The sequence below is a fragment of the Clupea harengus genome, chromosome 10 (genome assembly GCF_900700415.2).
Source record: "Clupea harengus chromosome 10, Ch_v2.0.2, whole genome shotgun sequence".
Classification (NCBI taxonomy): Eukaryota; Metazoa; Chordata; class Actinopteri; order Clupeiformes; family Clupeidae; genus Clupea; species Clupea harengus.
The window spans coordinates 24,711,169-24,728,588 of record NC_045161.1 but is presented as its reverse complement, the minus strand read 5'-3'; the positions used below and the strand labels follow the sequence as shown (position 1 = coordinate 24,728,588).

The 17,420-nt window shown below is 44.5% G+C and overlaps 1 protein-coding gene across 1 annotated transcript in view; it reads left to right on the top strand.

Annotated features, from left to right (window-relative positions):
- The window catches only part of cyfip1 (cytoplasmic FMR1 interacting protein 1), a 50,074-nt gene that overhangs the window by 17,019 nt on the left and 15,635 nt on the right, over nt 1-17,420 (top strand). The window contains exons 10-22 of the mRNA XM_012821800.3: nt 1-23; nt 1,178-1,295; nt 5,183-5,305; nt 6,447-6,572; nt 8,322-8,488; nt 9,560-9,707; nt 11,669-11,822; nt 12,134-12,290; nt 12,419-12,515; nt 12,918-12,994; nt 13,147-13,255; nt 15,001-15,120; nt 16,121-16,320. The exon at nt 1-23 is cut by the window's left edge and continues 69 nt beyond it. Coding sequence (XP_012677254.1) covers nt 1-23; nt 1,178-1,295; nt 5,183-5,305; nt 6,447-6,572; nt 8,322-8,488; nt 9,560-9,707; nt 11,669-11,822; nt 12,134-12,290; nt 12,419-12,515; nt 12,918-12,994; nt 13,147-13,255; nt 15,001-15,120; nt 16,121-16,320 — 1,619 coding nt within the window. The remainder of the gene's footprint in view (nt 24-1,177; nt 1,296-5,182; nt 5,306-6,446; nt 6,573-8,321; nt 8,489-9,559; nt 9,708-11,668; nt 11,823-12,133; nt 12,291-12,418; nt 12,516-12,917; nt 12,995-13,146; nt 13,256-15,000; nt 15,121-16,120; nt 16,321-17,420) is intronic.

The window sequence follows — 17,420 nt, the reverse complement described above, 5'->3', positions numbered from 1 at the left end:
CACTTCGAGGAGAACAAGTCCAGGTGGGTTCTAAAAGAGAGCAAGTACTTACAGATACATGGATCTATGATTATGTAACGGATCTGCTCCTGGTACCAGTGACATGAATCTATCAGCGTCTCGAGCCGCGTTTCAGATGTGCGTTTCATACAGGCAGTGTTCATGCTCTAACCTGTTACCATGGGTGCGGACATGAGAATCAACAGGTAACGCAGCCGTCACGAACAGGCAACGCAGGCAGTGTGAGACGGGGCTAAGACTAACAGGCGGCTGAGGTGGCAGACAGCCCCTGATATGTAAGGGATAACAGCTGACCAGGTGCCTCGGTGTACGACCATATTGGACAAGGCAGAGGCAAAGAACTCCAGTTGAGTTTCTTACACCAAGTCTAATATTTTCCTCGAAGGCCGTTATTCCGTTGATACACATATATTTAGTTATGCATGTATAGCAAAGGAAACTTTTGCTCTAACAATAATACTGCTTTCTTTAGTCATGGACAAGGATAACGTTAGATAGTTTGCGTGGTTATAATTGATTCCGTTGTTGCCATGCCTGAATCCTTTAGCTTGCTAGCTGTTTCTTATTCTATGCTTGTTAACTTGCCAGCTTGCAAGTTTTCCAGATTACTTGTTATCTAACCACATAATTCATTGTGTTTACACCATTTGGCAAAATGAGAAAATATGTTTATTTTCAATAGGCAGCTTTTTAGTCACCATTATTTAGTATGGTTGTTAATGTTATAGTTACCATTCAATATCTCCAGGGCATTGATATAGAACAGTGAACAAACATCTTTATCTGCTCTACTTCATAGCAGTCCCGTTATACAGAAATATATCCTGGAATAATATCCAGCCAATCAGAAAAGTGTATTTCTCCTCACCGGGGCATAAACTCACATCACCATACAGAGAGCAGGCGACTGTTGGCCGGTTCTGGCCCGCACTCGAGCGAGCTAAATCGGCTCCATCGTCAGTGACTTTCTAGGCAGGGGATGGTGAGAATGATCTTGTTTTCACTCTCTGTCCTTCTTATGCAGTTCATTTCATCAACTCTTCCTCATGTCTGCCTCCGTGGACCTCCATTCCCTCTTCATGAATTTTTCATTTCATTTCTCTTTTTGTAATGTGTTTTTTTTTCTTCTGTGTTTTCTAATTCTTTTCTCCTTCAGGTGGTCATGCACGTCCGTAGGCAGCAGCCCGCAGTACAATATCTGTGAGCAGATGATTCAAATCCGAGAGGATCATATGCGCTTCATCTCTGAGCTGGCCTGCTACAGCAACAGCGAGGTACACACACACACACTCACAGGTGGTGTTGTACATTCACCTTTAAGCTGGCCTGCTGCAGTAACAGTGCACACACACACACACACACACACACACACACACACACACACACACACACACACACACACACACACACACACACACACACACACTAACTTGAAATCTCACACGCACACAGAACACACAACCACCGGTAAATTCCCTTATTTGCCACTACATTGTCTAGATCAGTGGTTCTCAAAGTGGGGGGCGCGCCCCCCTGGGGGGGCGCGAACACTCTCCAGGGGGGGCGCGATGTCACAGACGGAGAAAAAAAATAACTACCGCCGACCTGTCACTGGTTAGTGAAAGCTCCCTCAGTGGCGAAATGCAAGGGGCTGGACTGACCCAAACAAATCAAATACGGTTTTGCTCCTGATCCACCAATCAAAACGGAGTTTTTTCATTTGAACGCGAGTTGCACCTAAGTTTCCGAGTATAAAAAAAAAACCGCAGGCATTGGTAAGCTCTCACCCTGAGATGACTGCAGAGTTTGTTCAATTTCTCTTGTTTCCTGTATCATTCAGATATTCATTGCTTTATAAACAGTCTTTTTAAAGACTCACTCCTTCCTTAGTAATACCTTACTGCGCTTGCAGTAGGTCTATTCGTAGCCTATTCTAAGGAGTAATTTGCTCCAGTCTTTTGAAAAAGCTCGTAGCCCCGAGAGCTAGCCTAGCTAGCTACCTTTTTCCAACTGCAGCTAGCCCTTTTCTCCTTAACACCTACCTTTACATTTTTGTATCATCCACCGTGTTGCAACAAATAAAACACCAGCACTTGAATACTATTTTGTGCTGTCCCTGTCTACATTGTGTACAGTTAGTTTTGTTAGGAATCATTGCCTAGCACAGCCTTATCCTTATCCATGTCGTTCACAACCACACATACAAGAACACGACGTTGAAATTAGAACCTTATTAACTTCACACACACTGTATCAGCAAACAAACACAACTATGGACACGTTTCTGATTCGTAAAAGTCAGAAAGAGAAGCCTGTGGACTTCTTTAAACATGAACGCGATGGCCTCCAGCAACAACGAACCACCATCTCCAAGCAGTGTCTGGAGGCATCTTATGTAGTTGCTCATAGAATTGCTAAGCTTGGCCAACCCCATACAATTGCCGAAACACTGATTTTGCCGGCCGCGCAAGACGTGTAGAATAGGAGCTAAACTCAGCGCAATACTTATGTCAAATGACATTGTATCACGCCGAATATCAGAAATCAGTTTGGGTCCTATTTCAAAGAGGACTACCGTTCATTCGCCTAAGTTCGGGATCCATTTCTCTGCTCAGCAGACGAGCTGTCAATAGACATGAAAGAGCAATTGAAGAGTGACAGTAGACTTAAGCATCTCCCCTATTTCGTCATTCTGGATAGCAATGATCACCTTTGCGACATAGCCTTAAAAATGCTCATCCTTTTCGCGTCGACATATTTGTGCCAGGCAGGCTTTTCAAGACTGACTGCGCTCAAAACTAAATACCGCAACCGCGCACAGATCGAGGATGACCTGAGGATATGTTTTCAAACATTGCCCCAAGATTTGAGAACCTTTGCAGTGCAAAGCAGGCTCATGTCTCACATTGACAGACCTGTAGGATTTTTTTTGTAAAGATCACAAGAGGCCCATAATAATAACAGTATCCAAATTATAGCAATAATAACACTAATTATTATTATGATAATAATACAATAATAATAATTGGTCGATAATCATTAATTATAATAACATAATGATGGTGATAATAATGAATAGCCTACTAATAGGCCTCCTATTACTGATAATAATAATAATAATAATAATAAATAGTTATAATAATTGTCTGTATGGGCCTAACAATAGCCTAACCTTGACATGTCAGGCCTATCAATAACAATATGCTATTTATCTATCTATCTATCTATCTATATATGGTGGTGTAGTTGAGGGTGGTGGCGGCGGGCCGCGCGCTGGGGGGGCCCCAACTACCCCTAACCAGCTTTGGGGGGGCCCAGCTTGCAAAAGTTTGAGAACCCCTGGTCTAGATGTTAATTTTGTGCACTGATGTGCATTTAAAGGGCCGTGATGGCTGACATTTAGGGAGACTTATGCCTTATAATAAACGTTGAGAGGAAGAATCAGCCTGTTCATCTTGCTCATATTGCTTGTTAATGAGACAAAGTCTAACATCCAATCAGTGGTATCCATGATATCACTCATAAACATATGCCACACTGGCACCAAGTGTTGTCCCTCATGAGCCACAGATGCTATTGTGTGTCTCTCTCGCTCCATTAACGTTCACAAAGCCCAATGCCCCAATTAGTTTTAATGAGCGTGCCATAGCTACGCTGAATGGGTGGTGAGCCGGGCACAATGCCTACTTGTGTTGGCGGTGTTAATGAGTGTGGCACAGCGGTGATGGCTTTGCCCCTCCCCAACCCACCCAACTGTTGCCTCTCTTCCTGACCTTCACAGACTGGCCTCGCTGGCGCTCATTAAGACTGGATGAATATTCATTGTTGCTAGGGCACATTTCTTAGAGCAGCATCACCTCAGTGAAGGTGCCTTGCTGGATAGCGGAGAAGAGCAGAGCAGAGCCAGATAGGAACAGACTTGGGAATGAGACTGGGACGGATTTGGGACTGGTTCGGGTCTGAGTTAGCTGCCATTTTGGGCATCAATTCAAGTGTAATGGGATCCAACTTAGACTCAAAAGGTCCAATTTCAAAAGGACATCGAAATGGGAGTATTGCATCAAATAGATGTCAGGGATTTCGACTGAACGAGTAATGTGTCATTCATTCCTTAAGTTGCTCTGTATTTTTATTTATGCAATTTTTTCTTTCTTCTGAGATCATATCAGAAGTGTAGTCATTCCACCCAGTGACTGGTCGCCTCAAGCAGCGCTGGAATGTGAGTCATCAGGGAGGTGTTTCAGACTCAGTGTGAGCTGCTAGGGAGGTAGTGTGAGTTCAGGCTCACACAGAAATGCCACCCACGTACACTAGGAGAACTCAGATCCTGAGGTCATTCTCACTCGCTGGAACTGGGCTATTTGAACTATTCAACTATTCAATAGTCCCAGAACATAAAACGGGTCCAGATCACCCTCAAAATTGTTTGCACATTTTGGTTCCAGTTTGTGTCCAGTTTGGGTTCTTAGGCATAGAAGTGTTTTATGAACTTTATTAGTTGAGATAAACAATCTGATCTCCATCCAGATTTAGGAATTTGAGAGCTTCCCAAACTTCTGTGGAGTTCATTGTGCATAGCTCTCATGCAAAGTTTTGTGGGACAACAAATCTAACAAACCTAAAAATACATCAACCTATTAAACCCTTTTTTATTTGAATAGCAGTCAAGTCAATTTGGCCAGAGTGAACTGTTTGCACAACGCTGATTCCTCGTTTGATTATGCACACATTCACTTATTACCCTACCACTCAGTTTGGATTTGTAGTAATCGCTGCTTTTTGGATGGTGCAGATATCAGCCCCTGGGCCTTCATTTATCACGCATCTCAGAATCATTCCTTGCGATGCCCTGCAAAGTTGACAGGCATAGGCCTTTCAGCCTGTTGTGGCAGTGATCTATGCTAGGCTTGTGTTGTTCAGTGGAGATGTCATGATATGCTCTCTCTTCCGTCTGATCTGATGTCATCTCTTCTCCTCTCTGTTTCTCCCTCACCCCTACCTGTCCTTCTTTCTCCTGCCATCTCTCTCTCTCTATCTCTCTCCATGACTCTTTCCTTCTCCCTTAATCTCCTTTCACTCACTCACTCGCTCGCTCACTCACTCTCTCTCTCTCTCTCTCTCTCTCGCTCTCTCTCTCTCCTCCGCCCTCTGTTTTGCCCAGGTGGTGACGGGCTCTGGTCGCCAGGAGGCCGCGAAGACGGACAGTGAGTACAGGAAGCTGTTTGACCTGGCCCTGCAGGGCCTGCAGCTGCTGTCTCAGTGGAGCGCCCACGTCATGGAGGTGGTGAGTGCCCCAGTAGCCCCTCACACAGCCAGGCTTCCTTGGCCGTGCCCTGCTCTCACCACACTTCCTTTACCCTGCCTAACCCAGACCTGTCAGAAACCCATAATCAAACCAGGAGATTTTTCGTCCCTCGAGGCCCTGCTTGTTAAATCTATTGCGCTATTGCGCATCATTGCATTTTCAGGTATATATACTACAAGTAGGACAAATGTACTGTATGTATGTGTAGTAGAATATGTACTATATTGCTACCATGCTCTTGACATAGGGCAGTCTGTTCTAATGTTGTTCTATAGGTAAAACAATACATAGTGTCCTGTGCAGATCTCACTTTGACATGTGACAGTAGTAGGATCGATGGTTGAAACATGCATCAGTGAAGTCTTTTGATTAGGAGAGTGAAGTAATTCATTGCACAGATTTGGTTGGCATGTAGAACCCTTGATGATGTGCTGTTCTGAAAACATATTCTCACTTAACTAAGTCTAAGGAATGGCTTGAACCCAGTCCTTGGCTTCTCTGAGTGTATGTGTTTTTTTTTTTAAGTATACACTGGAAAAACATTTCTATGAAAGTCTTTTTGAGTGCTGCAAAATCCACGAATTGCTCCCTCAAGGACAAAATAGACTTTCTTTGAAACATCACAGTACCTTTTAGATGCTATGCCACTCTGAGTCACAGCATTGGTCACTGAATATGACAAATGGCAACCATTTATTTTGAAAGAAAATAGTACCTTGGGGGAAATGTGCAAGTAAATTACATTTGGGGTCTATTTACTTCTGTAATAGCAGGTTTGAATAGTTTGAAATTTCAGTATAATTAATTGAAATAAGAAGAAAACATTGATGTTATAATTAATACAAATAGAGACATTTTATGTTGGCTTTGCATACAAATAGAATGTCTTTATTAACAAGCAGGGCCTCGAGGGGCCGACTGCATAGTTATTATTTTTGGTCTAGTGTCTGCATAGTTATTATTTTTGCAATGTTAACAATTAGTTTATTACTATTACAGATTAGTAGATTGTTACACTTTTTAATTGTTGAATTTTAATGTCTGAAACATTGTTGCAGGAAATTCACTTTGAAATGAATGTATTAGTGCTATATATTTTTAAAACTGATCTCTTCCGTAGTACTCCTGGAAACTTGTGCATCCCACGGATAAATACTCCAACAAAGAATGTCCTGACAACGCTGAAGAGTATGAAAGAGCCACAAGATACAACTACACCCAAGAGGAGAAGTTTGCTCTGGTGGAGGTCAGTCCTGCTTTTCAATCACTGCCCTCATTACCATCTACAGTATAAAGATGACTGTAAGCCGACGGCAGTGGCCAATGTCAGAATGTTCCTATACCCTCCGGTGATGCATGTTCTGTAGTGAAAGAATGAGCGTTCCACCAACATGCCATTTGACTAGAGGGTGTTGTAGCTCACACTGGTCATTCTTGTGGGCACTGGTATCTTATACTTACTACTGGTTAGTACTACTAGCAGGGGCTCCAGAGACTGGTTAATTACTGGTCAGTGCCTCTGACACCTTGCACTGACCACTGGTTAGTACCACTAGGGGGCGCTCCAGAGACTGTTCAGTGGTCACTGACCGGTCATTGCCATCATTGGCGCTTTTACCTGGTCCCATATGCTCACATTTTCTAAAGTGACAATGTGTTCTTTCACATTTACATTTATATTTAGTCATTTAGCAGACGCTTTTATCCAAAGCGACGTAGAAAGGAGAGAACGATCAAGCTACGAGCAATAGAGACCTAGTGTAACAATAAATAAATACTACTTTACATAATAAATAATAAAAAAAAAAGTGCAGGAATGTAACGTTAAGTACTCGTTAGAGTAGGTAGCATTGGAGGAAGGATAAGGAGAGGAAGAGGAAGGGAGAGGAAGTGCAAGTTAGGAAAGGAGGTGCTCTCTGAAGAATTGGGTCTTCAAGAGCTTCTTAAAGGTAGAGATGGACGCCCCTGTTTATGACTAATAGTCTTTCACCTGATGAAGCTGTCGAACTTTGGGCGCTTCGAACATTCTGCTTGGACCCCGACACTTCCAGCTATATATTTTTCTGCATTCACCTATTTTATATTTTGAAACTTTGGTAGTCCTTGGTTATAGTCTACTGTATATGCTACTGTGAGATGTGAAATCTTTCATGTCTGAGCTGTGTCCTCACATCACAGTCCAACAACAGACATAATCTGATGATGGGCGCACAGGACTGGTTCACTTTTTGAAATGAAGTAGGGTCAATATTTTATTTCCCTATTTTTTTCCATTTTAGACAGTGCAGTGTGTGTGTGTGCCTTTAAATATATGTTGTATGTATGGAAATGTTTTAATGGATCAACTAAGTTGTTGAATGAAAAGAGCCAGTCAAGCCAGTACAAGCCAGTACAAATCAATTAAGATTCTGAAATTTGGGGGTGTTTGAGGGGTGTGACTAACACAAATGTACCGTAAGTAAACATTCCCTGGGGCTCCCCCTGGTGGTACGAGCTAGTGATTAATACATGATGTCAATTGTTTTATGTCACCAGTTTGACAACAACTGCTTCTGCATTTGACTCTTTCATGATAGGGGTGTTTTTTTTTTATTTGTTCTCCTCTGCTGTGTTGACCAAGTCATGACCATGAACTAAGGCTTAGATATATTGTGTGGTGTAGTTGTGAGGAGAGAAGCTGATGCTCGGTGTTTGGACAGTGGTTTCATGACTAAGGTGTTGGTTAGGGCCGTTGAGTGCTCTTCTGATGCTGACTTAGGTCCTGTGTGCTGTGTGCAGGTGATAGCCATGATCAAGGGTTAGGTATGTTCTGTGGGGTTGTGAAGAGATGATCTGCTGCTGGGTGTTTGGATCATGGAGTTCCTCCTCTCAGCTCTGATCTTGGTGTTGTAAGAAGATGAGCTCTGATCTTGTGTTTGGTCCTGTGTGCTGTGTGGGCTGTGGAGTTTCTCCTCTCAGCTCTGATCTTGTGTTTGGTCCTGTGTGCTGTGTGCAGGTGATGGCCATGATCAAGGGTCTGCAGGTGCTGATGGGACGCATGGAGAGCGTGTTCAACCACGCCATCCGCCACACCATTTACTCCGCCCTGCAGGACTTCGCCCAGGTCACCCTGCGGGAGCCGCTGCGCCAGGCCATCAAGAAGAAGAAAAATGTCGTCCAGAGGTATGGCACACCAAACAAAGCCAGGAAGAGAAAATGTTCTTTTGCCTAGGAGGAAATAACTTCCTTGATATCTGTACCTCAGCTTGGTACAGCTCAGTAATGTATGATGGCACTAATTCATATTGTCTGTTGTCCCCCGTGTTTATATGCCGTGGTTGTCTTCCTTTTCTTGATCTTTTATTTATTTGTGTATTTATTTATTCTATCATCTATTATTTGTCAATTTTTTGCTCTGTATGATTCATTCATTGGATAAAAAGCCACCTTGTATGTATAAAGGGCACTAAGCAAATGATTATGATTTAATCGTAAAAAAGATGAAAAACAGTTAGAAGTATATGAATGCTGAAGATGACAAGAAATTTAAATGTCACTCTGGACCACTAGTCACAGTGGCACCAATCAGCAGAGTCACCTCATGCTGTTTTCAGTAGAGCTGCGAGTCTGTCCGCTGTGTAGCCTGTGTATTTAGACATCTATGTGTGTGTCTGTCCGCTGTGAAGCCTGTGTATTTAGACATCTGTGTGTGTCATCGTCCGTGAGATGGGCTTTGTGTAACGTGACAGCTGAATGTTAAAAGCAGCGGGAACGACAGTCCCTTAGTGAGATGCTCTTTATGTACTGGAGAAACTAATGGCTGTCAAACCATCTTTTCATTCAAGTACTTCACCCAAAGGCAGGTCGTACTCTGCCTGTAACCTTGGAGAAGAGTGTTTCAGGCCTGACAGATGCTAGAAGTGAGTCAGGTTATCATAGACATCCACGGGGGGGAGAGCAATCATTCAGAGGCTGTGTTTTTAATGGATGCTTTTCTTCAGGTCTAACTGTCACTGGGAGTGAGGTTATCACAGACATCCATGAAGAGGAGAGTACTCTGTGACTGTCTCTCAGATTTATGTTGGGTTTTTTTCAAAGGAGAAACTGGTTTTATTCTTTAGCTTTCAAATGCAGCTTAGAAATCAGCAAAGCAGTTTACAGTAGTTACAAGAGAGCAGAGAGGATGTGTTTATTTTTATTTATTTTTAATTTTTTAATAAATCATGTGTGTGTGTGTCTTCTCCACTCCTCCAGTGTTCTTCAGGCCATACGCAAGACCATCTGTGACTGGGAGACGATCCGCGAGCCCCACAACGACCCAGCTCTCCGTGGGGAGAAGGACCCCAAGGGGGGCTTTGACATCAAGGTTCCCCGCCGTGCCGTTGGGCCCTCCAGCACCCAGGTACCAGGATAGCCTGTTCCTCCCAGTATCTCAGTACCTCGTATCTGCTTACAAATCCCTGCCTTCGGTAGATGGTTCACTTGAGCATCAAGCCTCTTTTCTCTCTCCAACGCTTCCCCCCCCCCCCCACCCCCCCACCCCCCATCTTACTGAATGGATTACTTATTATGGAAGTGGTTGGGTTGATTTTGAATACTTATTATGGAAGTGGTTGGGTTGAGTGTCTTTACTGTTAATGACCTGACCTTCCGCTACTGCTGAGCAGTCACGATTCACATTGTCTTGCAGAAATGCATATCTACAGAAAGAATGTGCTCTGATTCAACATTGTTCGTTTTTTTGTCATCCTTAAACTCCAGCATCAGTGCTTCTTCTTTTATAATCATCTTCACAAGAATATTTGCCCCTATTCGGTTTGAGAAGAGCTTCTGATGTGGATTGTAATTTTGTTTACAATAATTTCCCTGCGACCCATCAGGAGCAATTGAAAGTTATTGTCAGGAGGTGGGAAAGAGGGTAGAGTCCTTGTTTTTCCTACCGCCAGGTACAGATTATATACGTCTGAAAGCCTATAGCTGAGAAATTGAGCGCTATCTTTACAAACACACTATGGCACAGCATTTTAAAATCCATTCTCTGCCACCCACCTCCATTTGGTGAATGCAATTTAACTTCCATGGTTTCAATGGCCCCAAGCAATACCAGACATTTGCTGAAATCGATCAGAACATCTGGGCTCCGTTTGTGCTAAACGTCACCTGTTACTCTGAGACAGATTTCTCAGTTTCCATCATTTATTTAAAAAAATATATAAATGTGCTGATAAAAATATATAAATCACTGAACAAAAAAAAAACCCTACTGTGTTTCAGGGTGTGTTCAACTCCATGTTTCCACTTTCAGTCAAAACAGCCAGTTTCAAGCAAGGATGAAATGAGACGGTGAATTGAATCTTCAGTGTGTTCGTGGGAGTGTGTATGTGCGCACACGTGTCGTGAGTGTGTATGTGCGCACACGTGTCATGAGAGTGTGTATGTGCGCACACGTGTCATGAAAGTGTGTGTGTGTGTACTTGTGTGCTAGCAAACCACCCCCAGATGCTATCCCTCCTCCACTAAGCTGTAATCACACACCTGCAGGCTAAGCAAAGTAAGCCATCGACTGACAGATTGCCATCCGATAGCTCTCTCCCCGTGAGGGCCAGATATCTGCGCTCTCCAACTCTGCTGCTTCAAACTACTCCCTCCGCCAGGCACCTGATTGATCGCTCTGTGCTGCCCTCACCACTGGCCCTTTAATCTGCTGAAATCTCAGGGGAGAATCCTCGCCCCTGTAGTCATGATGATCGTGTTTGATGGAGAGAGAGAGAGAGAGGGAGAGGAGGATGTGATGCTGGACCCTATAAGCCCTGTGATATGAACATGGATGCCTCGTTAATGATCGCAGCTTTCTGTTCTCTCATTCTGCGTTGATCTATGTCTGTTCCATTTCAGAGAATTAGAAGTGAGTTGAACAGGCGCAAATCCCAGCAATAAGTTGTTCCGTGTTCAACATGGACAAAGAATTAAGTTAATCCATGGGGGCACAGATAACTCATTTTCTTTTCAATATTTATTAATTCCGTGGATGTGCCTACGTCCGTAATTGGTCACCATAGCAATGTGGGAAATTGTAAATATGGAGTTTATTTTCATACTATTGTCTGTTGCTATGGTTCACCTCCGTCACCATCCATAACATTGACTCTTTTCTCTCTCTCTCTCTCTTTCTTTCTTTCTTTCTTTCTTTCTTTCTTTCTTTCTTTCTTTCTCTCTCTCTCTCTCTCTCTCTCTCTCTCTTTCTTTCTTTCTTTCTTTCTTTCTTTCTTTCTTTCTTTCTTACTCTCTCTCTCTCTCTCCCTCTCTCTCTCTCCTTCCTGCCTTCCTGCTGTGCCATTCTTGGTCCCCTGCTCCTGTGTGCAGCTGTATATGGTGAGGACCATGCTGGAGTCTCTCATAGCAGAAAAGAGTGGCTTTAAGAAGACCCTGCGCAGCAGCCTGGAGGGCCCCACCATCCTGGACATCGAGAAGATCCACCGCGAGTCCTTCTTCTACACGCACCTCCTCAACTTCAGCGGTGAGGTCCTCACACACACTTTGTGACCAAGCTCTGCAGGATCTGAGGCCCACTGACTGTGTGGTCATTGACCCCCTTTCCATCACTACTTAAAGCCACCTGAAGGGTAGTACTTACGTTACCAACCCATGAAACTCAGGAGCAATTCAGGAGCTCCTTCTGGTTGTTTTGTTTATTCCGTTTCAGTGAAATGACTCGGTACAACACATAGGCATTCTATTGCCATAGTTACTGTACCCCATGTGTACCCCATTCCTCCTCTTCAGTGGTGAGATGCATCACTTCCTGTTGTTTTCTGGCTCTCCCATCAGAGACCCTTCAGCAGTGCTGTGACCTGTCCCAGCTCTGGTTCCGAGAGTTCTTCCTGGAGCTCACCATGGGCCGCCGCATCCAGTTCCCCATCGAGATGTCCATGCCCTGGATCCTCACCGACCACATCCTGGACACCAAGGAGGCGTCCATGATGGAGTGAGTGACACCAGTCACCTGCTCACTTGTTTCTGTGTTCAGGTCAACACTTGCACAGGGATGCAGAAACGTGTGTGTGCGTGTGTGTGTGTTCACAATGTGACCTTGACAATGTGCCCTCTCTGCAGGTATGTGCTCTACCCCCTGGACCTTTACAATGACAGTGCACACTACGCCCTGACCAAGTTTAAGAAGCAGTTCCTCTACGATGAGATCGAGGCTGAGGTAAAGCCTGCTCAGTCTTAGCACAGCCTTGTACCAGCCTTGAACACAACAGGCGTCCTGCTCATAGAGACACTATTGAATGAGCATAAGCTGTGTCAGTGTTGCACATGTCAGATACGGAAGAATGACTTGGACATGGGCACAGCGTCCACAGGGGAACAATGGAGACCTTCTTGTTAGTTGAGATTTGTTTGTCTTCTCTTCTCTGAGCTTCTTTGGGAAATAAGAGTAAGACATTGTCGAAAGTACAACTGCTTGTTGAAAAGGGATCTGCAATTGGCCGTTGTGTTTTTGATGTGACACTCTTCCATGTCTTTTGTTCAGGACAAGAAATGAAACTTGCTTAGTATGCTGGTCATGTTTCAAAGACTTTAAAGTTCTCTTCCCTTTTTATTGTGCCAGGTCAACCTCTGTTTTGACCAGTTTGTTTACAAACTTGCTGATCAGATATTCGCCTACTACAAAATCCTGGCTGGAAGGTACCAAATGCTTTTTCCTCAGCACTTTTTAGCAGACATTTTTTAATTCTGTTAATCCCTTTAGTATTTCACAGTACAGAGCTCCGAGCATGGATAGAATTATAAGGAGTTGTGTGTGTGTGTGTGTGTGTGTGTGTGTTTGTGTCCTCTAGCCTTCTCCTGGACAAGCGACTGAGAACCGACTGTAAGAACCAGGGTGCTAACATTCCATGGCCGGCGTCTAATCGCTACGAGACGCTGTTGAAGCAGAGGCACGTGCAGGTGAGGATGACCGCTCTCCAGTGGGTCTTGAAAGGATGACCGGTCTCCAAATTGAATGGTCTCCATAAGACACAAACATCCCCATGGTCTTGTAATTATGTAAATTTATGAGATTAGATTCAGCGCCAAGTTTTTTTTTTTGCATATAAATATGACAATAGTTTCATGAATTCCAACTAGGAAGCTGTGTGCGTAGTCCTTATTAATTTGTTCCTGGGTTCTGCATAATTATTTGGAAACCATGAATAATTGCTGGAGCTTTGCTGAACAGTGCTGTTGAATTGAATCTTTTTACCTCAAACTGCTCTGATTACCTAACCCCAGCTGTGCCTCTCTCAGTGCAGCATGCCATGAAAACCAGAGCAGCAGATCAGAAAAAAGGATCAGATCTATCTATCAAATGTAGCCATTAAAGGGGTTGTGTGTAGTTTGTGCTGCTCCTTGAGCTAGATTAATAATGTAGCTCTGAAAGACTTAAAAGATTAAATGAGTGCTGCGGAAAAGTGAAGTTGTGAGGAAAGTTGTTGTATTGCATCATCATCGAGAGTTGAGTAGCCTTTTTATCTCTGACAAACTGCCTTTATCTCTTCATGTGCACATAGACCTGAGGCTGCCTGTCTCTCCTCTGCTGTGTAGACTGTCAGCTCATTCCTTTCATGTGTCACTCATCCTCCTCTTGTTTGAGGAGTTTCTGATATCCCTGGCTCTAGTTGAATCAATCCCATCACGTCAGTCTGCTCATCACTGCTGCTCCACACCTGCTCATGCCTCATCTGTGTGTGTCTGCCTCTCTCTCTCTCTTTCTCTCTCTCTCTCTCTCTCTCTCTATTTGTCTTGTTTCTGTGTACCTGTCTGCCTCTCTCTCTCTGTCCTGTTTCTGTGTACCTGTCTGCCTCTCTTTGTCTTGTTTCTGTGTACCTGTCTGCCTCTCTCTCTGTCCTGTTTCTGTGTACCTGTCTGCCTCTCTTTGTCCTGTTTCTGTGTACCTGTCTGCCTCTCTTTGTCTTGTTTCTGTGTACCTGTCTGCCTCTCTCTCTATCTCACTCTCTCTCTGTCCTGTTTCTGTGTACCTGTCTGCCTCTCTCTCTCTCTCTCTTTGTCTTGTTTTTTGTGTACCTGTGTGTGTCTCTCTTCTGTGTCCATCTCCTCATTCTTGTCTGTCTCCCTGGATCTGTCTGTGACTGTCATTACCTGTCTAACCATATCTATCTCTCTACATGTCTGTGTCTCTATCTCAGTGTTTGTCTGTCTTGTCTGATCTGATCTCAGATCTGGCTCTGTTCATTTTCTCTGTCTGTCTGTCTGTCTGTCTCTGTGTCTGTTCTTCAGTCCTATCTCAGTGTTTGTCTGTCTTGTCTGATCTTACCTCCGATCTGGCTCTGTTCCTGACCTATTCATTTCTTCTGTCTGTCTGTCTGTCTGTCTGTCTGTCTGTCTGGGTCTGGGTCTGTCCTTACGTCCCATCTCATTTGATCTGTCTCTGTTCCACATTAATGTTTCTGTCTATCTCTAGGTCTGTCCCTAAGTCCCATCTGTTTTGATCTGTCTCTGTTCAACATCATTTTTTCTGTCTGTTTGTCTCTGTGTCTATCCTTATGTCCCATCTGATTTTGATCTGTCTCTCTGCTACACATTCATTTCCTCTGTCTGTCTGTCTGTCTGTCTGTCTGTCTGTCTGTCTGTCTCCTGTGTCGGTCCGTCCTATCTGATTTGATTTTGTCCCATCTGTGATGTCTGTCTCTCAGCTGCTGGGTCGCTCCATAGACCTGAACAGGCTGATAACCCAGAGGGTGTCCACCGCCCTCCACAAGTCCCTGGAGCTGGCCATCAGTCGCTTCGAGAGCGAGGACCTGACCTCCATCGTGGTGAGCACTGCCACTCAAACACAGACAGACGGACGGAAAACGCACACACCTTTTCTTGAGATGCCGAACTGGCATGCAACGCAAAACTGGAAAATATTAAAAATAAAGGTCACACGCTTGACTCTCATGCAGACATTTCTTATAGCCAACATTTCAGTTTCCTTAACACCTTTATAACGCAAACTCCCAGTAACATTGGGTTTAGGTGGGCAGATTGAAGTGGGTTCAAACACGAGATGGCTTCAGATGGTGCTCACTCACCGGGAAAGACTGCACTGAGTTTAACTTGAAAGGACATTGGTTCATCTGCTCTATTATAATATAAACTACGCAGATGGGGACGTTGTATTGTGTATCGGAGCATGTTCTGCAAACTTTCAGTTAGAGTTTGTGAATGTACGGGGTACATCTGGATATTGGCTGGATGAATTATGCTTAAACCTTTTACAAGCTGAGATGTTTTTTCAGGCAGATGAAAGAATTTCATCTTGTGTGTTTGCCTCTTGGAGTTTGATCTCACAGGTGTGGATTAAATGAAAACCCATCTGCAAACGCAATTGAAATGCAGCTCAGAGCAGAATTCATTAAGGGAGAAGCTCTGCCTCTAGACAGCTGAACCAGCACGCTCTGAGAGTGTTTGTGTGTGCGTGCGTGTGGAAATGGATTTGTACGTGAGGGAATGTGTGTGTGTCTGCGTTTCTTCCACCTTTACCTGAGGAGGGGCTACTCATTCATATCTATTCAAAGGTTCAACCTAGTTCTGGTGACAAGCCTTCTCATTTTTCATGTATACACAAACATCTCAGAGAATGTATGGTCATGAAAATGTGCCTGAAAGGCATGGAAAAGTCATGGAATTGTATTGGCAAAAATGTATATGAACCTTGCTGGTTGGTTGGTGTACCACACTGCTGTATGAGGACACACCGGCATCTGTCTCATTGTGTCCCTATGTCAGGACACACCAGCATCTGTCTCATTGTGTCCCTGTGTCTCTCAGGAGTTGGACGGTCTCCTGGAGATCAACCGCATGACCCACAAGCTCCTCAGCAAGTACCTGACGCTGGACAGCATGGACGCCATGTTCCGGGAGGCCAACCACAACGTGTCCGCCCCCTACGGGCGCATCACCCTGCACGTCTTCTGGGAGCTCAACTACGACTTCCTGCCCAACTACTGCTACAACGGCTCCACCAACAGGTACCGCTGTCAACAGACACGACAATAACATTGGCTCCATCTTTTCAGTCAGCCCCCGACACCTAGCCCTTTCACCCCTTTCTTGTCTAAGGGAGTGCTTTGAGTGAGTGATTATGTAGAACTGCACAGCTCTACCGTAAAGCTAAGCACCACTTTTGCCACTCTCGGCACTCATCATACAGTTATTTTATGACAGGATCCTCCCCCGTAGAGTGTAGTGGCAGCAGATTCTCTGCAGATTCGCGCAAGACAAGCGCTTCTGTGTTGTTGTTTTTTGTTCTCTGACAACAAAATTGAAGAGAGGAAGCTTGACAGCCTAACAATGAGAGGCGGAAAGATAACTGAGTCGTTTGTGGTGAGGATTTGAAGGGAGAGATAATTGGGCGAGTGGGGGCTGTGGGGGGGGGGGCCTTTGAGACCTCTGCCTGGTGAACAGATCTGGCAGGCCCCAGACAGACCCTTCTCTGTCACGCTGCCACAAACACAATCATGTTCCAGAGCACGAGCCAGAGGTCTGAGCCATTTACCCTCCTCCAAAAGAGAGAGACAAATATTTGGAGATGCCACAGATTTGCTGACCTGGTGTGCCACAGAAATGACAAAGCTAGTCAGGGTTGAGCCAAGGACACAGGACCGAGAGAGGGAGAAGGAGAGAGACATAAGATGAGAGCGAGGATAAACAGAGAAGTATGCGTGAGGGGGAAGAGAGAGAACAGCAGAGAGAGAGGACGGGTTTGACAGAAGGACCAAATAAGCCTGGTGCCCATAGCATGATGACTGACTGAGGTAGAGTGGCCTGTGCTGGGTGCCGACGCAGGAGTTTGGTGAGGATGCTTTGATTAGGTGAGCACAGACTCAGACCGACCTGATGCTCGAACGGCTGCTTCTCTAGGTTTACATCTGACGAGGCGCCAGCCATACCAACATGTTTAACTAGCAGTTCACTTCTCTGAGAATACTGGGAGGAATATATGATATACTTGGATGATATACTTGAGGGATCTCTGCATGCTTCTCCAATAATATCCAAGTTCTCCAATAATATCCCATCAAAAGTGGGCAAAAAAGGGCATGTATCCAAACCTTCTCTGGCTGTTTGT